This window comes from Camelina sativa, chromosome 19 (genome assembly GCF_000633955.1).
Source record: "Camelina sativa cultivar DH55 chromosome 19, Cs, whole genome shotgun sequence".
Taxonomy (NCBI): Eukaryota; Viridiplantae; Streptophyta; class Magnoliopsida; order Brassicales; family Brassicaceae; genus Camelina; species Camelina sativa.
The window spans coordinates 20,749,568-20,772,409 of record NC_025703.1 but is presented as its reverse complement, the minus strand read 5'-3'; the positions used below and the strand labels follow the sequence as shown (position 1 = coordinate 20,772,409).

The 22,842-nt window shown below is 37.0% G+C and overlaps 3 protein-coding genes and 1 pseudogene across 3 annotated transcripts; 3 read left to right on the top strand and 1 right to left on the bottom strand.

Annotated features, from left to right (window-relative positions):
- On the top strand, positions 123-6,467 carry LOC104766805. Its single transcript, XM_010490757.2, has 18 exons — positions 123-1,315; positions 1,431-1,631; positions 1,750-1,833; positions 2,051-2,110; positions 2,214-2,258; positions 2,355-2,551; positions 2,652-3,143; positions 3,271-3,361; positions 4,293-4,472; positions 4,568-4,657; positions 4,821-4,883; positions 4,956-5,030; positions 5,112-5,162; positions 5,360-5,437; positions 5,545-5,679; positions 5,768-5,875; positions 5,969-6,034; positions 6,140-6,467. The coding sequence occupies exons 1-18, from the start codon at positions 278-280 to the stop codon at positions 6,212-6,214; spliced, it is 3,129 nt and encodes a 1,042-aa protein (XP_010489059.1). The 5' UTR covers positions 123-277; the 3' UTR covers positions 6,215-6,467.
- LOC109130878 (probable transcription factor At1g61730) lies at positions 7,117-7,542 on the top strand. Its single transcript, XM_019240960.1, has one exon. The coding sequence runs from the start codon at positions 7,117-7,119 to the stop codon at positions 7,540-7,542; it is 426 nt and encodes a 141-aa protein (XP_019096505.1).
- Positions 7,508-7,848, top strand: LOC104768047 (annotated as a pseudogene).
- Positions 13,866-16,798, bottom strand: LOC104766804 (WD repeat-containing protein 70-like). Its single transcript, XM_010490756.2, has 8 exons — positions 16,145-16,798; positions 15,831-16,043; positions 15,534-15,734; positions 15,306-15,413; positions 15,087-15,224; positions 14,754-15,005; positions 14,344-14,664; positions 13,866-14,254 (listed from the first exon to the last, which is right to left on the bottom strand). Exons 1-8 carry the CDS (start codon positions 16,691-16,693, stop codon positions 14,066-14,068), a joined length of 1,971 nt encoding a protein of 656 aa, XP_010489058.1. The 5' UTR covers positions 16,694-16,798; the 3' UTR covers positions 13,866-14,065.

Sequence of the window (22,842 nt, the reverse complement as noted above, 5' to 3'; positions counted from 1 at the left end):
TTTTTTTTTTTTTTGAAGTTGATACTTTCAACTCTTCTGGAAAATTAGGGTTTCGTTATATATATTAGGATTGGTTTATTGAGATCGTAAGATTGTTCAAGTTCCATTAGGTTCTCACAGGAGAAATTGCGATTCATCTTTCTTTTTTTCTTTTTGTAAGTTTTTAAAACTTCTCTGATTAGTTTGTTTGATACTTTGATGTTATATAGGAGAAATTATGCGGGTAGTGATTGAATTTGGTCATGTTGTGTGAGGGAGGGAGGGAGACAATTGCTGTATGAAGCAGGCGGATATGCTGCAGGGAGACGTGTTGGCTGTTCATCGGGGAGATAGAAATAGAGTAGGATACCCGAAGAACACGGATGTGGAAGAAGAAGATTTTAGGGATGGTGATGATGGTTGGAGAACATTGACTAGCAGGGGTGACCACAACAACACGTTGGACATGGTTAAGGAAGGTTTGTTTTTGAAAGATGATGAAGTAGACGTGGTGCGTACCCCGAGGTGTGAAAGACAGGTTATGGAGGAAATAGATGTTAAGGGCAGTCCTGTAACGAGTGAAATAAATGGAGAAAATGCTGAGTGTTGCTCATCTGAGAGCGTTCAGAATGATGACAACGGACATGAGTTTTTGGAAAAGGTAAATAGGGGTAGTGAACAAGCTGTGTTGGAGAGAGATGAAGAAGATTCTGGTTCAGGTTCACCTGAGAGGGATGACAATGCTACTCCTAGTACAGAGATTAAAGAACTGGATGCAGAAGTGGCAAATGGTCAAGCTAAAGCAGATGAACTCCTTCATCTGAAGGTGGGTGAAACCGGAGAAGCTACAGGAATAGGTAATAGATGTGATAATAAGGATGAGAACAGATTGTTGGAAAGTAACAACAGTGATGATAACTCGAGTTTGGTGCTGAGGGAAAATGATGATGAACCGCAGAGTCCAAGATGCGAGGCACAACTTGATGACACAAGTGCTATTAGAAAGATGGAAATGAGAGAAGTTACAGGAGAGCAGGACTCCTCTTCCCCATGTACTGAGGATGCTGTTAAAGCAGCTGGAGAGCAATATCAAAACGTATACTTCAATGGACCTGTCTTACCGCAGTCACCTACACAAGGACATAGGCGCAGCCAAAGTGAGATTGGGACTCCTGGACACAGGCGCACCAACAGTTTCCAGAGATTGAAAACACAGATGCAAAAGGCTTGGCGTGGGGTCAGCAATCTACGTGAGGATAACCGCCCCACTTTCAATCCTGAGGTCTTAGCTAACCAAAAAAGACAGTGGTACCAGCTTCACTCTTCTAAAGCTCTGGTATTTATGCTCTCTTGGGTGTCCTGTCATACCTTGTCCCCTTAATCGTCTAACAGTTCTGGTCTTTCCATAGAATATTAGCTAACCAATATTTTCCATTTGTTAAATACTCTAGGATCAAGGAAAAGTAAAGGAGCCAACGTCACTGTTTGAACATTTTATCATTGTGGGGCTTCATCCGGAAACGAATTTGAAGCCCGTGGAAGAGGCTTTCCGTAGAAGAAAGAAATGGGAGATGGAGATGTCAAGGTATGAAGTGGCAGACTACAGAATACTCCGTCACCGTGGGCCTCAGTTTCCAATATTGGAGCCACAGGTTTGTGTTACCTTGGTTTTTTTCTTTGACTTCACATAGGTTATATGCGTCTGTTCTGCTTCATGGTAGACTTAGTTGGTTTCTTTCTTCTCTTTATCAACTTTCATTCAATGCACAGATTCTTTTTAAATACCCTCCTGGGAAGAAGGTGGTAATGCGTCCAAAGGATCTAGCAACTTTCTGTTTCCCTGGTGGTGTCAAGGTATGATATGTCTGGTGTGCGTCTTTATATTTTCTAATGACCGTCAATGTGCATTGGTGTATTTTATTAGTTATGAGCCATGTCAGTTAATTAGAGAATTTACATAGAATTGATTCGTACTACTGGTAACAATATTCATCATGTTAGTTGGTATCATTGGGTTATTCTGTGATATATGCAGCAACTAAGACTGTTAAAACGTGATTTTTCTTAACAGGCACGGCTTTTGGAGAGGACCCCATCTCTCAGTGATCTAAATGAGCTCGTCTATGGACAGGTCTGAAAATTGCTCTAAATAAGATATCTGTATGAGCTTCTGTAGTTCATCTATGTTAGTTGGAACATAGGTTTACATATTATGCTTTTTGAGTTCACTGCAGGAACATTTAGGAACAGATGATTCATCGTTCATATTTTCGTTCAAGGTAATCTATATTTTCTTTTTGCCTCTCTAAATTTTTTAGTGTCAAGACTTCCACCAGTCATGTCATGTAACATGAGGCAATCAAATTCTCTGTCAGGTAGCAGATGATGCGACATTGTATGGTGTTTGCTTACATGTCTCTGAGATTGTTCAGAGACCCCCTGGTGTATTAAGCACTGCGTCACCCTTGCATTCATCTGGAGGAGGCAGTCGTTTTTTGGTTTCTGCACCTCGATGCTATTGCTTGCTGACCAGAGTTCCTTTCTTTGAACTACACTTCGAGATGTTAAACAGGTAACTTAAGATGCCCTTACTCTTAGTAGTTACTGGCTTTTCCTTGCATCAAACAAAGACGGAGAAACTTATGCTGAAGGTCATTCACATGTTGATGCAGTATGATAGCACAGGAGCGGCTAAAACGGATAACCGAATTTGTCAGTGAGATGTCTCTTGCTGCTGCATGCTATCGTCCACCAATGTCGAGGACGAATGATCAAATCGATGGCCGTGTCTCTTCGCCTCGTAGCAACCCTGATGATTGGATGGCTTCTGCAATACCTGTTGAGGGAGTCATGGCACTCACGGCCGCTGCTGCTGGATTGATATCTGATAGTGAGCTTTCGAACTTTGCAGAACCTCAATCTCCAGATAGTGTTGTCACCAGTGATGCTTCAGATGTAAGCCAGATCAAGGAAATAGAAAGAGATGGCAGAAAAGTTTTCCATTGTTACGATGATAATTCTTCTGAAGTATTTGAGAACCACTTGGGTACCCCTGAAAGAACGTCCCAAAGCTATGAGAATGGCCACACTTCTCCAGAGGTTACATGTGTTGATCCTAGGACCCAACCAATAGAGCGTCATGAAAGCTGTGAGTCTGTGTACAGGTAAGTTAACACAAATTGATCTAACCACTCCTTATCTCCAAGTAATGTGGTTGTCTTCTTTTCAGTTAATGTTATGATTCAGTTTATTGCCAGTATAATTTCAGATTTACATTTTTATATATGGCAGTTCAGCTAGAAGTGTGTTGTCAGATGACATTGATGATTTATCAAATAGTGAAAATGATTTCGGAGATGAGTTAATACTGGAATGGGCTAAGGTAAGGAGACCACTAGTAGCTTCACTATNCTTAAGATGCCCTTACTCTTAGTAGTTACTGGCTTTTCCTTGCATCAAACAAAGACGGAGAAACTTATGCTGAAGGTCATTCACATGTTGATGCAGTATGATAGCACAGGAGCGGCTAAAACGGATAACCGAATTTGTCAGTGAGATGTCTCTTGCTGCTGCATGCTATCGTCCACCAATGTCGAGGACGAATGATCAAATCGATGGCCGTGTCTCTTCGCCTCGTAGCAACCCTGATGATTGGATGGCTTCTGCAATACCTGTTGAGGGAGTCATGGCACTCACGGCCGCTGCTGCTGGATTGATATCTGATAGTGAGCTTTCGAACTTTGCAGAACCTCAATCTCCAGATAGTGTTGTCACCAGTGATGCTTCAGATGTTAGCCAGATCAAGGAAATAGAAAGAGATGGCAGAAAAGTTTTCCATTGTTACGATGATAATTCTTCTGAAGTATTTGAGAACCACTTGGGTATCCCTGAAAGAACGTCCCAAAGCTATGAGAATGGCCACACTTCTCCAGAGGTTACATGTGTTGATCCTAGGACCCAACCAATAGAGCGTCATGAAAGCTGTGAGTCTGTGTACAGGTAAGTTAACACAAATTGATCTAACCACTCCTTATCTCCAAGTAATGTGGTTGTCTTCTTTTCAGTTAATGTTATGATTCAGTTTATTGCCAGTATAATTTCAGATTTACATTTTTATATATGGCAGTTCAGCTAGAAGTGTGTTGTCAGATGACATTGATGATTTATCAAATAGTGAAAATGATTTCGGAGATGAGTTAATACTGGAATGGGCTAAGGTAAGGAGACCACTAGTAGCTTCACCATATTTAGTTGCTCTATCATCTCTTCTTCACGGTCCTCATATACTGTTATATGGTATCTCACCTTGATAGGAACACAACAATGATGCGTTACAGTTAGTTTGCGGCTACCATTCACTGGCAATTCCTTCGCGTGGAAGTGAAGTAGTTTTCCATCCACTGGAACACTTACAATCCATCGCGTATACCCGTCCTCCAGTTTCATCTCTAGGTTTGTCAGAAGAATATATTTGCTCTTCTGATTCTTCCGAGGTATATTTGATTTCGGAAAATATCCTTGTGTAGTCTTGTCTCTACTTTATAGTCTCATCTCAACCACTTTTCTTCTTCTTCTTCTTTTGCCAAAGATAAATGCAACGTTGACAGCTGCTGAGGAGGCCATGGGTCTCTCAATGTGGACAACAGCAACAGTTTGTCGTGTTCTCTCTCTTGAAACTGTATGGCCTCTTCTTAGAATCCAATCTTTTCTTTTGGTTCTTCACTGTCTCTTTTAGAACAACCTATGGATAAAATCCTACTGTTTTGCGTTGGATGCCCATCTCTTTTTTTTTTGTGCTGGTAATATTTATCTGTAGTTAAAAAGTATATTCTTCCTTCCAGATTATGTCACTGCTTGCTGGAGTATTATTAGAGAAGCAAGTTGTTGTAATCTGCCCGAATCTGGTTAGTTAAATCTATGCTCTGATCGGTATTCGAATGGAAATGGTCACTTAAACTGACTGACAACTATTGCAGGGTGTTTTGTCAGCAATAGTACTGTCTCTTGTGCCAATGATTCGGCCATTTCAGTGGCAGAGTTTATTGCTTCCGGTAAGCATGACATCACTAGAAAAACAATTGACCAATCAAATTGTAGCTTTCTTGTCGTAACTTCTCTATGTTTGTCTTCAGGTTCTGCCTGGAAGGATGTTTGATTTCCTCGAGGCACCAGTTCCCTTCCTTGTAAGTTTATACTCCATATAAAGTAACCTGTGCGATGTCGTTAAAAGCTAGATGATTCCTTATTCTGAGGAGTTGAATGGTCATCAGTCTATATAATAAACACCATAAAAAACCCCGAATCTAGTCCATGTTTCTTCAATCATGAACTATGTATGTTTCTTGTTGCTCACATGGTCTGCGTTTGCACCACTTGGCAGGTCGGTATACACAGTAAACCTATTGATTGGAAGGTCAAGACGTCTAATCTTATTCTAGTTAACATCCTCAATAATCAGGTTTGGTGGCCAAAGTTCTTTCATTTCTTTCTTTTCTGTTCAGTACCCGAAACCATCGATCATATCTACAGTCTGAAGGGATGTAACGTTTACTAATGTTTGTCCAGGTGAAAATATGTAACATGCCAGCATTGCCTCAGTGTAGAGAACTTTTGGCTCAGTTGGCTCCACTCCATGCCACACTGGCTCATCAGAGCTCGAACGCTAGAAGACACCCGGTTTATAAATGCAATGAAGTGCAAGTAAGTAGTTTACCAATGCATGGCCTAAAATTGTGTACCAAAACTTAAAATTACTTAACCCGATTTCATATGACTGTCTTATTCCCAGGCAGAAGCGGCGACTAAATTCTTGAGCGTAATGAGAGATTACATGGAGTCTCTTTGCTCAGATTTACACTCTCACACCATAACAAGTGTTCAATCTAATAGCGACAGGGTACTTACTTATATAGCTACTTCTCCGCAAAAAGCGTGACAAGAACTACTTCCTCTCTATATCTAACAAACAATCTGAAACTTTCTTTCTCAGGTTTCTCTACTCCTAAAAGACAGTTTTATTGATTCATTTCCTGGTAGAGACCGACCCTTCATTAAGGTACGAAATCCTATTCATGATCTTGGCATCAGATTTTGATATTCTCACTGAAATCCAAAAAACTTACAGCTCTTTTTTTTTGTTTGTTATTGTGGCTTTTTGCAGTTATTTGTAGACACACAACTATTTAGTGTTTTATCAGACTCACGACTATCGAGCTTTGAGAATGGGGGTCGCTGAAGCTCATCAACTTATACAATACAAACTGAAGATACCATCCAAAGTCAAATCATACAAAAACCGATAACAAGAAGCAAATGAGGGTAACTTCACTTACTACCCTTTATACGCAGAGAGAGAAACTTGTTTGGAAACTTCTTTGTACTCTTGTATATTAGTCATAGCTTGAAGCTTTTGATTGTTAAAGTTGTACAGAACACTTGAACACCCTTTTTTGCTTAATTCAAGTGGTTGATTTCATGTTTCACAATCATATTCAACCGCAAATTTCCAGAAGCGATTCAAAGTGTGTTAATTGTGCATAACTTTTTTGAAAAAGATAGAATCTATAAATTTTATTGAGGTGCATCACTTTAAATGGTGATTTTTTTTAATTATTAGTGTGATATATTAGTTGGTTTATTTGTGGTTTATTGTGGTTTAGATAAACCATGTCACCCAACCAGACTTCCCATTCTATTGCATAAACCCTAAAAAGTAAAATCGATTCCAAAAAGTTTTCTATCTCTCGGCTCTCTCGATATCTCTCGGCTCTCGATCTCTCTCGACATCATGGCAAAGGATAATCAGGAATTGGCGTTGAAGAAACAGAGGGAGGAATAATTGGCGTTGAAGAAACAGCGGGAGGAAGAAGAAGAATCTTCCAGCGAGGAAGAAGCCGACTCCGACGAGGAATCTTCCTCTGATGAAGATGATAGGTCCGGGTCCGGGTCCGACGACTCTGAAGAAGAAACATCTGCTCCTCCGGTTGTGGTTCCAGAAGCTATGAAACCTCCTCCACAAAAAGCTTCTTCATCGCCGAGCAGTAAGAGTGGAACTGAATCCGAGTCTGAAGAATCCAAAATGCCGACTCTGAAGAAGAAAGAGAAACATCTGCTCCTCCGGTTGTGGTTCCAGAACCTATGAAACCTCCACAAAAAGCTTCTTCATCGGCGAGCAATAAGAGTGTATCTGAATCCGAGTCAGAAGAATCCAAGAATGCCGAGTCTACTTCAAGAATCCAAGAGCTTCTTCCTCTTGTGACTGCTTCTTCTCTTCCTATGGCTGATTCTGCTCTTCCTGCTTCCTCAAAGAAGAGACAAAGAGGAGCTAATGAAGAGAGTGGTACTTCAAAACGTGGCAAGGTGGTGGGGACTCAGTTTCACAAAAAATGGAGTGAAGAAGATGAGGTAATCTTAGTCCAAACAATGATTGATCATTGTTCAAAACTCAATGACAAACATGCTTTTTACAAAATTGTTTCAAACTCTATGTCTTTTGAGATTAAGAGTATGAAGCAGTTGAGTGGAAAAATCAGATGGTTGAAGAACAAGTATGTGGGAAGATAGGAGAAGAAACCATTTACCCAAGCCTATGGTATGACATGTTCTCAACTTGCTAAGATGATTTGGGAGTCTAAATCTTTGAAGATGGATTGGTTTGAGTGATCGTTTATCCCTGGTGTCATCGCAAATATGGCCCTCACTACTGATGAGGAATTTGTGATTGAACAATGGAAAGTTTTGTCTTCAAAAGAGAAGAAGGAAATTAAAGAGGATTGCAAATCATTGAAAGCCTATGAGGCCAAGGATATGTCATTGAAGACTAGTCTTCTTAACAAGGTGAGCTCTGTCATATTCAAATCATCTGATTAGACATTCTGTTTGGAGATGCATTTTCCTTTCTTTTGGTTTTGTGTTTTGTAGTGCTTGATTTCATGTTTCACAATCACTCAGATAAAAAAAATCAGATTAGTACGAAGGAATGTGGATATCTTTTAGAGTTTGTGTCCAGGATTGTAGGGCATTACCTTGGGATACCATGCATTCGTAGAAGGGCTTACTTAGGTTAGAAGCATGCATATTCATCATCTTCGCTGCATACTTAAATTCGAGTCTTCATGCATTCGATTGTGTTGCGTTGCACTTGATTATACTTGCTGCATTGAATCTTTGCTTGTTTGATGAATTTGTAATGCTTGCTGCTTGGGGATAGGTAGATGGGTAGGATTTCCTTAGGTATCGCTGGGTAAGATTTCCTTAGATATCGGCCTCACTAAGTAATGCTAGATTACTTATGATTGTACTTTAATTTTTCCAGGAATCCTTAGCTGAGAGATATTCATAGTAGAAGCAACGTGACCTAGGCGAATCAATGTAGGTATTACAGCTTTTGTAAATTCTTACTATGTATATTATGTATGGTTTTCAAAAAGGATCTGAAAGCTATATAAACATTTTGGTAACGATTTTGGTGTATACTATATATATGTAAAGACTAGAATTTTCAAAAGTTAAATGGTTATTCCAACTGATATTAATTCTAATTCGTACTTAACACAACTCTCGCTCGTGGTACGGGTTGCAAATCCTTAGGTCGTGTCTGAGAGCTCAGCCGCTCACGGTTGGATGACTAGGGCGATTGGATTCGTTCCAAAAGCCTTGGTTGGCCGACTACGAGAGTCCTAAGTAGTGCTTTCGATTTGTTCTTATATTTAGAACGGGTCGGGGTGTTACAACTAGGACCAGTGACATGCATGCTTTTTACAAAATTGTTTAAAACTCTATCTCTTTTGAAATTAAGAGTGTAAAAGCAGTTGACTGCCAAAATCAAATGGTTAAAGAACAAGTATGTGGGAAAAGAGGAGAAGAAACCCTTAACCCAAGCCCATGATCTGACTGTTCCAAAATTGCTAAGATAATTTGGGAGTCTGACTCTTTGAAAATTGATTGGTTTGAGAGATTGTTCATCCCTGGTGCCATCGCAAATATGGCCCTCACTACTGATGAAGAATTTTTGAAAGAACAATGGAAAGTTGTGCCTTAAAAGGAGAAAAAGGAAATTGAAGAGGATTGGAAATCATTAAAAGCCTATGAGGTCAAGTATATGTCGGTGAAGATTAGCCTTCTGAACAAGGTGAGCTTTTCACCTTGTTCAGAAGGTGAGGGCCATATTTGCGATGTTCAAATCATCTGATTAGACATTCTGTTTGGAGATGCATTTGCCTTTCTTTTGGTTTTGTGTGTTGGAACCTTATGGCTTATCTTGGCTTTATCTTGTTTTGATTTTGGTTGTATTGGCGGCTAATTAGTATCAAATGCGTCTTGTTTTTCTTTTCTCTTTGGGATGATATTAATAACAGAAACCAATGAATTTCATAACCGTGTAATCCAAATAAGGTTATTTTTGGCTTAGATAAACATGGTCTCACCCAACTATTGGCTAACAAGACTTTCCATTTATCTAATACATAAACCCCAAATTCACCAGGTAAACACCCAACCTTCGATCTATCGCATAAATTCTACTTTTAAAGGTTTCTCTCTCTCTGCTCTCGCTCTTCCTCTCTACCATGACAAATGATAATCAGGCAAAGGAAAAGGCGTTGGCGTTAAATAAACTGAGGGAAGTGGCAACGGTTCCGGAACCGGTGAAAACTCCATGAGAAGAATCTTCCAACAATGAGGAAGCGGGCTCTGAAGAAGATGACAGGTTGGAAGACTTTGACAAAGAAAAAGGACCATCTGCTCTAGTTGTTGTACCCATTCCAGAACTTGTGAAAACTCCACAAAAGGAATCTTCATCGGTGGGCTTTGAAGAAGATGAAGACGGCTCCGAAGAATCTGAAAAAGAACAAAGACCATCATCCATGCATGCTCCCGTTGTGGTTTCGGATTCAGACTCCCAAAGTGAGAGTATATCTGAATCCGAGTCAGAAGATGATTATGCCGACTATGAAGAATCCAAGAAGAATTCAGCTTATGCTCTTCCTCTTGGGGCTTCTTCTGCTTCTGCTCTTCCTATTGTGGCTGCTACTGCTTCCTCAAAGAAGGACAAAGACATATTAGTTAAGAGACTAATACTTCAAAACGTGTCTAGATTGGGGGGACTTAGTTTCAGAGAGTTTGGAGTGAAGAAGATGAGGTCATCTTACTCCAAACAATGATCGATCATAGGACTAGGACTAGTGAGATGCATGTTTTTTACAAAATTGTTCAAAACTCTATTTCTTTTGAGATTAAGAGTGTGAAGCTGTTGACTAACAAAATCAGATGGTTAAAGAACAAGTATGTGGGAAAAGAGGTGAAGAAACCCTTTACCCAAGCCCATGGTCTGACTGTTCAAAATTGCTAAGATGATTTGGGAGTCTTGACTCTTTGAAGATTGATTGGTTTGAGAGATCATTTTTGTAACACCCCAACCGCCACCTTTTAGTAGGTCCCATGTGCACTCCCAGTTCATGAGACCACCTTTCTTAATGGGCCTCACAACCTCTCACTAGGCCCGTGAGCCCATTAATATCTGACAGTCGGTTTGTTACGTCTGGGAGGCTTAAAGACTTGTCTACCGTCCCTACAAATCACCATATGATTTTTTCCTGTGTTTTGTCCTCACTCGCACAGTTCCGACAGTCACTTCCCGGAAGGTCACTCATCCTTAGACCACTCCAGCTCAAGCACGCTTCACTCTGGAGTTCTCTCAGTACTCTTGACCGAAAAGATAAGTACACTTTGGTGACATAGGTGGCCACATCAATTCTATTAAACCTCTCCACAAGTATCTGAAACCGGGGTGTCACAATTCACCCCCACTAATAGATCCCAACGTCCTTGTTGTGCACCAAGATCGTCACCTCCGACGGTGTGAGACCACTCGACTTCACACTCGTCTGGGTTTGGCTCTGATACCATTTGTAACGCCCCAACCGCCACTTCTTAGTGGGCCCCATGTCCAATCCCAGTCCATAGCCCACCTTTCTTAATGGGCCTCACATCCTCTTACTAGGCCCGTGAGCCCATCCATATCCAACGGCCGGTTTGCTACGTCCGGGAGGCTTTAAAGACTTGTTTATCGTCCCTACAAATTACCATATGATCTTTTCTTTTGTTTTGTCCTCACTCGCACAGTTTTGACAGTCATTTCCCGGAAGATCACCCATCCTGAGACTATTACAGCATAAACACGCTTAACTCTGGATTTCTCTCAAGACTCTTGACCGAAAATATAAGTGCACTTTGGTGACATGTGGCCAAATCAATTTCTTTAAACCTCTTTGCAAATATCTGAAATCGGGGTGTCATAGTTCATCCCTAGTGCCATCACAAATATGGCCCTCACTACTGATGAGGAATTTTTAAAAGAACAATGGAAAGTTGTGCCTTTAAAGGAGTAAAAGGAAATTGAAGAGGATTTGAAATCATTAAAAGCCTATGAGGCCAAAATATATGTCGGTGAAGACTAGCCTTTTGAACAAGGTGAGCGCTGCTATATTCAAATCATCTGATTAGACATTCTGTTTGGCGATGCATTTGCCTTTCTTTTGGTTTTGTGTGTTGGAACCTTATGGTTTATCTTGAGTGTATATTGCTTTGGTTTTGTTTGTATTAGCACCTAATTAGTATCAAATGCATCTTGTTTTTCTTTTTTGTTTGGGCTGATATTAGTAACAAAAACCAATTAATTTCATAATCGTGTAATCCAAATCAGGTTATTTCTGGTTTAGATAAACAAGGTCTCACCCAACTAGTGGCTAACTAGACTTTCCCTCGATCTATCGCATAAATTCGACTACAAAATGTTTCTCTCGATTCCAAAAGGTTTCTCTCTCTCTCTCTCGAATCTGAAGAAGAACAAGGACCATCATCCAAGCATGCTCCGGATTCAGACTTCCATAGTGAGAGTAGATCTGAATCCGAGTCTGAAGATGATTATGCCGACTCTGAAGAATCCAAGAAGAATTCAGCTTCTGCTCTTCCTCTTATGGCTTCTCCCGCTGCTTCTGCTCTTCCTATTGTGGCTGCTGGTTCCTCAAAGAGGAGACAAAGACAAATTAGTGAAGAGGCTGATACTTCAAAACGTGTCCAGATTGGGGGGACTCAATTTCGGAGAGTTTGGAGTGAAGAAGATGAGGTCATCTTACTCCAAACAATGATCGAGCAGAGGACTAGAACCAGTGATATGCATGCTTTTTACAAAATTGTTCAAAACTCTATCTCTTTTGAAAATAAGAGTGTGAAGCAGTTGACTAACAAAATAAGATGGTTAAAGAACAAGTATGTGGGAAAAGATGAGAAGAAACCCTTTACTCAAGCCATGGTCTGACTTGTTCCAAACTTGCTAAGATTATTTGGGTGTCTGACTCTTTGAAAATTGATTGGTTTGAGAGATCGTTCATCCTTGGTGCCATCGCAAATATGGCCCTCACTACGGATGAGGAATTTGTGATTCAACAATGGGAAGTTGTGCCTTCAAAGGAGAATAAGGAAATGGAAAAGGATTGAAAATCATTGAAATTCTATGAGGCCAAGTATATGTCAGTAAAGACTAGCCTTCTGAACAAGGTGAGCTCTGCTATATTCAAATCATCTAATTAGACATTATGTTTGGAGATGCATTTGCCTTTTTTTTGGTTTTGTGTGTTGGAACCTTATGTTTTATCTTGGCTTTATCTTGTTTTTGTTTTGGTTGTATTGGCGGCTAATTAGTATCAAATGCATCTTGTTTTACTTTTCTGTTTGGGCTGATATTAGTAACATAAACCAATGAATTTCATAACCGTGTAATCCAAAATCTTTAGTGTCCTGAGTCTTGGTTATATAAGTAACCCTCTGTTTCCTTAGTCTTTGCGTTTGCCATCTCTTTTTCTCTGTGTATCTTTCTCTATCTATATTGTGTCATGTTCTTCTCTCTATGTCGTCAGATGAATTCCTTTTTACTAAACATAATGTTGTTCGCGCAGTAGTAACATGTTAAAGAAGACTCCTCCAATTAGCAGTAGATACTAGATACTAATTATACTAATAAAACCATCCGTATTAGAGTTTTGATGCATATATTTATCAGATTGAATGTAACAAAATCACTCAATTTCCCTATTCTTTGAATGACCAAACCTGTAAACTAATCATACAATATGATACACTGATGCAAAAGGGATAATGGTAACCACTGTGTGGCCAAGAGAAGGCTACCGAACAGGCTTAGTGTATCAAATAATGTATTTCTCACAAGTCATCTCAGTAGTAGTAGTGAAAACATACATGGAAAGGTATCATTGATGATGCAATGAGACACAAAAGGTATCACATGGTTTCCAATGAAAGGCATGGTTTTAGATATTCATCAAGTCTACGATGTCTTGAACATTTGTTAATCTAAAAAGTGATAGATAGAGGTTCATAATGCCGAGAGAGGATGTCCCCACGTTCATTGCTCAGCCTGCACCAAGGTCTTAATGGTGGATTCATGATCCCAGCTGGAGGACTGAAGAGGTGATGAATACAAATGTTAACTCACATTTTACTGCAGTGGAAAAGTAAGAAAACGAGAAAATTGAGACATGTTTATTGTGTCTGGATCTCTGATCCTTTTTATCCCAAACGAACTTGTTTGGAAACTTCTTTCATGCTCTTGTATATTAGCCATCTCTCATAGAAGCTTGAAGCTTTGGTTTTTAAAAGTTATACAGAACAATTGAACACTCTTTTTTGCTTAATTCAAGTGCTTGATTTCATGTTTCACAATGATTCTCCAAATAAATTAATTAGACTATGCTTACTCTTTCAGTATGGATATTACTAATTTGCATTTTGTCAAATCAAATCTATTTAATCTGATATTTCAGGTAAAAAGAAAATATCTATGAACAAAACAATACTTCAACCTAGGGAAATTGATGCGATACCAAAACGCTGTTCCACAATTTTTTTCTGCAAAATGTAACGCTAACAATGGAGGAATGCAAAAATGCAAATCCGGAATAAGTATTATTTTTTGTTTTTTTTGTTATCCTACAGTGCCATGATTTGATCATTATACAGTATCCATGGAAATGGTCGTTGAGAAAAGTGAAGTACTATATGGAAACACTGATTATTTTTTCGTGTCACCTTCTTTTTCTTCTTCTTCCTCGTCATCAGATTTAGCGAAGATGGTCTTAGGCTGAGTCTGAGAGTAAGCAGGAGCAATAAACTTAGGATCTTTTACAGCAACCTCTGCGTATTTCAATATCGCTTCTCTTGGATCTTCCTCCATCCACGTCTCTTTGATCATCCCACCTTGCTGCAAATACACACACAACAACAATATTTCAATATACACAGATAGATAACCCGAATGGCAAAATCAAAGACGATACCAAGGCTCATTACCTTCATAAGATACTGTGTTAACAAGCTACTACCAGTAGTCCCAACTCTTCCACCATGACCAGGACCTGACATGGGAACCTCAGGCTTGTGGGATTTAAGAGGATCCTTCAATGCTTTCTCTCTTTCTCGTTTACGGCTTGGTGCGTCTCTGAACAATGGTAATGCATGAGGATTGTGTATTACTGGTTCTGGTTGGTAATCGTCTACAGATTTCTTCCTTGGTGCACGTGCAACACAGACGCATGCGCCTCTCTTGCTCTGGGTTGGATCGTAAAGGATGTGAGTTCCTCCTTGGCTTTTGTCTCCAGATGTTGCAAATATCTACAGCAATGGAGGAAATCAGATGTGAAGTTGAGAATCACATTTAATTAGAGGAATGGAACAGTGCTTTTTTTGTTGTTGATGTTTACCTGATTCAACTTTGAGTGCCAAGCACATTGCACCACACTGCAAGTTGGAGAGATTCCGACTTTTTGAACAATCTCCAGTTTGGTGCGATCGTAAAAGCAGAGCAAGCCTCCTGTTGAGCTATCTTTCTCGACGGATGTTCCAGTCAGAATGATTTGTTCGTCTGGACTAAAGGCCACGTTGGTTTGGGGGTAATTATTAGGGAGACCCTCGAAAACTTTGAGAGCTTCTTTCATCTGCCGCAAGTCCCAAACCTGATCAAGATTCAAAAAGAACTCAGTTTCTAGTGCTGAGCAAACTGGTCGAAAACAGGATATGATCTATCTAAGGTATACCTTTAGAGAACCATCAAAACTCCTTGACAACAGGATTCTCTCATCACTAGAGAACTTTACAGAGGTTATATCATCAGTGTGGGCCTTCCCTACGTATATATCTGGCCGGCTTCCCCATCCCGGTTTGAGACTCCAAATCTGGATCCAAAGAAAAAGAAAGATATAAGACCATTAATCTGGCCAAATTACATTGCATTCTAGCCTTTTCAATCATTTTACCTGTATAGATCCATCTCCTACGCCACCGGCGATACGCTTTCCATCACGGCCCCAAGCACAGGTAGTAACTGGAACCCTCCCTGGTCTAGCAAGCTTCGGCTTAATAACCTGTTCCAATAAAACAGTAAAATGATACCACTTGCATGCTAAAATAAAACCACCACTATCATTTGAGAAGAATTGCAAAATCAGAAACTGTAAGTGTGCATACAGACAGGTAAAAAGTACCTGCGTTTGGCTTAGGAAGTTATTAACGTCCCATATACGCAAAGACCCGTCTTCCGACGAAGTCAGAACCGTTTCCTTAATCCAAGGATGCCATTCCCCGCAAGTCAACCCACAAATATGTCCCTTAGTGTTCTTCAAATCACGAATATACATATCACCCTTCATGAACTCACCAAGAGTAAGACCATCTCGATCATAAATCTGAAATTCAAAAAGAAGAAACGAGAGTGAGCTACTCATAGGAATTGTAGTAGAGCGTAAAGAAGAAACGTTTTCATGAAACACATATATATATACCTTAGCTTGTGCTGAACCAGTAACACATAGAAATTGAGCAGAAGTGGGACTCCAGCTCAAGCTGCGAACTTGGTGACCCTCAGATGGTTCGATCTGCCTAAAAGACTGAAGTGTATAATTCATCCCTTGGAAATCGTACATGCGCACAGTGTAGTCATAGCTTCCGGAAAGAACTCTAGCTCCAGCACTATCGACAGCTAGAGACGAAACTATCTGATTCCACGAAACAAAAAAAATATCGACAGCTCAATTTCGAATTCAAAATCTGATTCCATGAGACAAGAGTGTTCAAACAAGAGTTTTAGAGTGTTTACCTTTGTGTGTCCCTTGAGTTGAATCTTTTTGCTCAGTGGAATCTGGTAACGATTCTCCTCGTTGTCATCAGCATCATCGTCATCTGAATCTTCATCCGAGTCTACAGCAGCCGGAGGCGGCGGCGGAGGACCGATCATATCATCTTCATCATCAGAATCATTACTGTTCACGAGTCCCTTTGGTGGCGGCGGTGGTCCCATTAAAACTCCGTCATCCTCCTCTTGCGTCGGTTTAGACGGAGGAGGTGGCGGACCCATGGCTACATCATCATCGGAAGGAGCTAGACTGGAGCTATTAGGGTTACGATTCGGACCGCGTACACTTCGGAGCCAGGTTTCAGAGGAGGAAGACAGAGAAGGGAATCCGGATTCGGATTTACCGGAATTAGATTCCTTCGTGGCAAAATCAGACGAGACTTCGGCTTCGTTGGTGGCTACATCGGTGCGGCGAGTTGCGTTGTGGATAGCTTCGGTTGGCGCCGAAACATTCGATGTCTTACCGAACGAAAGAGGAAAATAAGCTCGTAGACCTTCCAATTCATCCTCCATGGCTAATCTCTTCTTCTTCTTGTTCTTCGTCAAATTTGGAATCGTATTATTATACAAAGTCCGGTGACCTCGCCGCCATGAAAATCCCGCTGATGATGTACCAGCGAAAAGAGATGGTGGCGGTTAAGCCCATAAACAATAAACATAACCATATTGGGCCTCAGAATAAAAGCCCACTAATACCCATAAATATAAATTCAGCCTCAATATAAATGCCCAACAATACCCACCTTTCACACACTTAAACAATAATTTTGTTTTTGTTTTTACATTTGCCATATCAACAGAAACACAGTAATTGTTGTGGGCAAAATTATCACCTAGAATTTTCTTTTTACATACAGTAAAACCTCTATAATTTAATAAGGTTGGGACCATGAAATTTTATTAATTTATAGAGGTTTTAATTTATGAAGAGATTTTCTCATTTTCATATTGAAAATTTTCTATTATAAAATAAGATACTTTTGTTATCATTCATGTTTTGAAAGAAGTTTCTTAATTTATAATCTTGGTTATCGTAATAGGATGAATATCAATTGTTTAATAGATTATCTAAGTAAAAATGACAAAAATGTTAAAAGTTTAGAGTTTAGAAAAAATTATTACTAATATCCTTCATGGTAATGATGAAGTCGCAAAAGATATTACGGTACCTTTAAAACCAATTACTAAAGAAGCAATTATTTATGACTTTTCATAATTTATGGATGCGATTTGAAAATACAACAATGAAAAAATTAGAGATTAGCTCCAACAAAAATGCAAATTCAAGAATAGACAAACAACAATAGAATCATATTCACTAGATTTTCTTATATATATATATCAGTTTATATGTTAATTTATGATATTGATGGGACCATATTTTTGCATAGGATTTCCAAAAAAAATATTATCTTATTATTTTATCGAAATGTGTCATTTTTTACACCGGTCCAACTCGGGACCGGAAGAATTTATTAATTTATAGCGAGTATTAATTTATGGAGGTTCTACTCTAATCATCTTAAATCCAATAAACAACTTTGATGGTTTGATAATTTGTTTGAAAAAAAAAATGAAACACATGGCTCATATACTGGAACTGGATCAAGAGTTTGATTTGTAGGTGTTTGGAGAGATTGAGTATAGCATTAATCCCCCTTATTGTCGGGATACAAATATTATTCCAAGAGTTATTTTTTTAAAACCTTATTTTTGTTCACCAATGAATTTAGTTTTTGGATCTTTCATAAGATCATCAAGTACTTTTAATTGTTTATTTAACTACCACTTGGATTATTTTTTCAAAAGTATTGAGATTCTTAAGTATAAAAAACTTGCTTATTAATTGCCTAGAAAAAAAAAAAAATATATATATATATATATAAAGTTAACTTTGCTCACTTCTCCTTCCTCCACATCACCATCCACCTAATCAACTTTTTTTTTGCATAAAAAATACTGTTTTTAATATTCATTCATTGCATGTTTATTAATTATAATTAATAATAGTAAAAAATAAATAAAAAACGAATTAACTAAAATTAATTAAATTTTAAAATAGTATAAACAATAATATAATTTTTAGTAAATATTAAAAATAATAACTATCTAAAAATGAATTAAATAAATTAAATGAAAATTTTAAAATAGTAAAAATAATACTATAAATTTGTTTTAGCAATAATTTTATTATTAAAATTATAACCAAAAAATGATTATATTCCAAAATTTAGAATGGGTTAATGATTTTTAGAATGTAAGTAAGATTTTAATGTACGGTGGAGTAAAAAAACAAGTTATGTAATTGTATTTATAAAAATCTAAACATGAAAATAAAATTGAAGTAAAACATTAGTTTCTAAAAAACATATACCATAAAGATTTATTATTAAATTTTAATTATAAGAAAAAAAGATTAATTACTGAACTTAACTTAAAAGTTTTGATCTAAAACAAATACATTGTAAGGGGCACACTTTTTTTTTTGGAAAACTATGAAAAAGAATTTTGAAAAAATAATCTATCTAAAAAAACAAAATCAATAGTCAGGAAATATAGAAAAAATGATATGCAAGCCGTTACAAAAAGTGGCATTTAATTTGTATAACATATCTCATAAGGTATATTATCAACTGGAGCTACAATTTTATAACATGATATAAAACATATATAACAAATATAACATATATATATATATATATATTATCAAATGCTTTTAACCCAGAACATTGGTAAAAATAACAAATTTAAAGTACACTATGTTTTTTTAGAAGACGAAGCTCGGGTTGCATCACAAAATTAAAATCTGCAAATAACATATGAGATTTTAGAAAAATATGTAGCTTGGATTAGTGAATAGATATTCATTGTGGGGTTTAAATGTTTCATCATTTAAGCATTTGATATGTTTAAATGGTCTCTATTATTAAGTCAACGATCGATATTGACGTTAAAACTTTTAAAATTATGTTTTCATGGGATATGAATATGGAATGAAATCTTTTAAAGATAAAAGGTCAGAAGATTGTCGACAATATTATTGCGACAATAGACAATATATGTTATATATATATTAGTAAAATAAGTACGGCATTTATATAGATTTATCTTTTAATCTTTAAATTATATTCATATTTAATGATTCTTATTGATAAAAAATTTAACTAAAATCCCACGTAAAATCACAAATAGATATAACAAAGAAATTTTATCTTAAAAATATATATGTTGTATATCACTGAGTAAAGTAAGTTATATATTTATACTCAAAAGTTGGAATGATTATATTTGAGCTCAACAATTTCTATTGATAATAAATATTTTAATTAAAATCCCGCGCGTGCGCGGGTACAAAATTCTAGTATATATATATATAGATATATATATTATAGACAAAAAAGTTAACCAATTAACCAAAAATAATGTGAACCTAGAAATTGTAAAAAAAAAAGAAGTGAAAATCATAAGTTATATATTAAAAAAGAAATGTAAAACTATATAGTAATATCTAATAATGTGATAGGTTTAATCTGAAACCATCCCTATTTGGATATGTGTAATTGAAAAATGAGATGGTCGAGGGCAAAAAAATGAAGTGGCCGAAATTTAATTAGGTCATATATTTAAGAAGTTGATTAAATGCTATTGATATCATATCCTTTGCCTGCTAATCTAACCGAAGATAGGAGAGGGTGTTCACATGTTAAGTACTGCCTTTTAACGTTGTAGTTTTGCTATTATGAGTAAACAAATTTGGTTATAGTACTATGTGAAGTTTGTGGCGATTCCCGTATACATCAAGTTTTAAACCAGATTTTTAGGCTCGCAAACAAAAAGTACAGAGATATTATACTATATACATATCATCAGCTAATAGACTGAAGAAATTGGGAAGTTGATAGTAGGGACTATATAGTTGTGTTTGCACCCAAAAGACGAAAAAAAAAGATAGTACTGTGTTATTTTAGGTATTTTGATTTTCATGTAATTTTCTTTAGTAAAGATCTTTTTAAAATTTATTGGATCGTAATCTCCTTTTTCTTATGTGTGTATGAGTGTTTACAAGACAATCAGAAACATTATAATTATAATAACAAGTAATCGAAGAAGTAGAAAAAAAATACTAAAACATCAAACACGAGTAATCCTTCTTCAAGAGCACAACTCGTAGCTCACAGTAAGGTATCTAATTCAATATGTAAATATTGAAATGCTAATTTCGCCTTTTAGATTAGTATTTTAGTTGTTGGTTAACTGGAAAAAATAATTTACTGGTATTTGAAAAGAGATTAGTATACACAAACTATCATATATATGTTGCGTCAAACAATATTAATGTTGGTTTTGTGTTCTCTTATATTTACTTATCTATGTTCATGTTGTGCATGTGTAGGAGATCATTCATCATATAGACTTGACTTTGTGTATCAGTGTATGGATTTGTACGTCGTAATATATATGTTGTTTAATTAGTAAGTTGATGAGTATATATATATACTTTTTTTTTTATTGGGGTTCTCTATTTAGCAATTTCTTTCTTGTATCCTCTCAATTATAACTATTCAGAATAGTATATTCTCTACATGTTGTCGATATTCAAATGTGGATTGAAAATCGTACTTAATTACCATCGTCCAGTTTTGTGGGATGTGTGGAACTCTAAAAACGTATATATGTTTGGCATTTGCTTTCAAGACAACAAAAATAATTTAAGAATGGTTGATTGTGATTCATAGAAACTGGCTACGTACCATTTTCATTTTAATCGCAATTTACCTTGGCCAGTGTTACTGTGTTAGCCGGAAATACGATAAGTGTTTAATCGATCTCTAATTAGCGTTATAAAAATCCTACTTATTAATTAATCACATGCATGAACTGTTAAAATCAATCACAGTGAGTCACCCTCTTGATAATTAATTATAGTACATTAACAAATCAAATAATGGAGATGGAGCAAATCAAATTAAGAGTATATATCAAGATTACTTACGTATGTTATAATTAGGGAATCAATTAAAGATATATTATCTCATGTCGCACGTTACTAGCAACTAGCAAGTCTAGCATACAGTATATATATATTCTGAGATTGTGCAGATTAGGAAAGTACGTGTTTTTTTCATTTATTTATTGTAATATACTAATAATAAAATATAATATATATATATATATATATATATACGAACATGTACGATCTCTTTATCAAAGAAATGTATATATAGGATTGGTTTCTTAACATACGTTATTTCAATACTCCAGTCTCCAAGATTTGACCCATGCATTTAAGTTATAGTTATACTAATAATAATTAATGGGCGGCATATAGATACGTGAGTTTAAAATTTGATTTGTTTACGACCAAATCTGTCAGGTGACGTATGGAAAATAGTAATTGAATTGATCTTTTTTTATGCACGTTCAAAATTTGTAAGAACCATCCTCACGTCTTCTTTTTTGGTCAAACTAGGTTTTATATTAATCTCAACCTCCCCACTAGAGGAGCAGTGGCGGAGGTAGCAGCTTAGCAAGCGGGTCAATTGATCCCTATAAATTTTTCAAAAATAAAAAATTACTTGTAATTTTAGAAGAAAAAAACAGAAAATAGTTACAAATATGCTTATTGATCCTTATAAAATAGTTACAGATATGTTTATTGACTTCTAAAAGAAAAATTCTAAATAAATTTTGGTTACTAGACAAAAATTGACCCCTATAAGAATAAATCTTACCTTCGCCACTGGAGGAATACATGTTCCAAAGAAAAGACAAGAAAGCCAAACCGGCTAAAAAAACTGTTGTTACCAGAACTAGACGAAAAACATACAAGAAAAAGATAGGAGCAAACACAACACTTAATCAACTGAAGCGAAAGAGGAATCTTTCAAGCTCGATGCCAATAGTGCTAAAAAGTGAAATGAAGTCTTGGGAATTATAGAACACAAATAGTGATCTTATTGTAACTCAAGATTGAAGTCGCAACAAGTGCATATTTATCAATCGAATATTCGGCCATAGACGCAAAGGTGACAATACACCGGATAGCTGAGCCTGATGATAGAATGAGCATCGAAGTGATTAAGACCTTCGACACCAACCTCCTTGCAACAATACCACTTGACCCAAGTGGACATTTTGAGAGGAGCACATACTCCATAAAGGAGAAATCAACCAGATTTACCAGTATGATGGACAATAATAAGTTAGTTAATCCAATCTACCACAAAGGAGTTAACTTGGACTTCATATTACCAAGATTCAAAGTGAAATTTGGAAAGAGCCTGCATGTTGCAATAAGGAGTCGCCCAAAGGCGAGAGACTTGCCTCTTAAGGACATACACATAAAGTCCACGGCAAAGGATAATTCTATCAGGCTTAAAGAACAGAATAAATGCATAACCTGGCAACAAGGAAAAGGAGAAGAGCTGGAGGTGATGAAAACAGAGAAAGCAGCTCCAAACTCTACTGCATGGGCATAAACCTTCAGAGCACACGACATAGAGACAAACAGAGGACTGGAAAGACTCAGTTTCAGAGATTTAGGCACAGGAGAACTGTGACACCTCAGTTTGCAGAGAGGTTTAAAAGAATCGCTTTGGCCACCTACGTCACCAAAGAGCACTTATCTTTTCGGTCAAGGGTCCTGAGAGAATTCCATAGTT

Excerpts from the sequence above, each read along its gene's own strand:
- LOC104766805 (XM_010490757.2), top strand. The coding sequence starts at position 278 with ATGAAGCAGGCGGATATGCTGCAGGGAGACGTGTTGGCTGTTCATCGG. Across the intron at positions 2,552-2,651 it reads CACTTCGAGATGTTAAACAG|TATGATAGCACAGGAGCGGC; the intron begins GTAACTTAAGAT and ends ATGTTGATGCAG. Across the intron at positions 4,658-4,820 it reads GTGTTCTCTCTCTTGAAACT|ATTATGTCACTGCTTGCTGG; the intron begins GTATGGCCTCTT and ends TCTTCCTTCCAG.
- LOC109130878 (XM_019240960.1), top strand. The coding sequence starts at position 7,117 with ATGAAACCTCCACAAAAAGCTTCTTCATCGGCGAGCAATAAGAGTGTA.
- LOC104766804 (XM_010490756.2), bottom strand. The coding sequence starts at position 16,693 with ATGGAGGATGAATTGGAAGGTCTACGAGCTTATTTTCCTCTTTCGTTC. Across the intron at positions 16,044-16,144 it reads AACTCAAGGGACACACAAAG|ATAGTTTCGTCTCTAGCTGT; the intron begins GTAAACACTCTA and ends TCGTGGAATCAG. Across the intron at positions 15,414-15,533 it reads ACTTCCTAAGCCAAACGCAG|GTTATTAAGCCGAAGCTTGC; the intron begins GTACTTTTTACC and ends TTATTGGAACAG.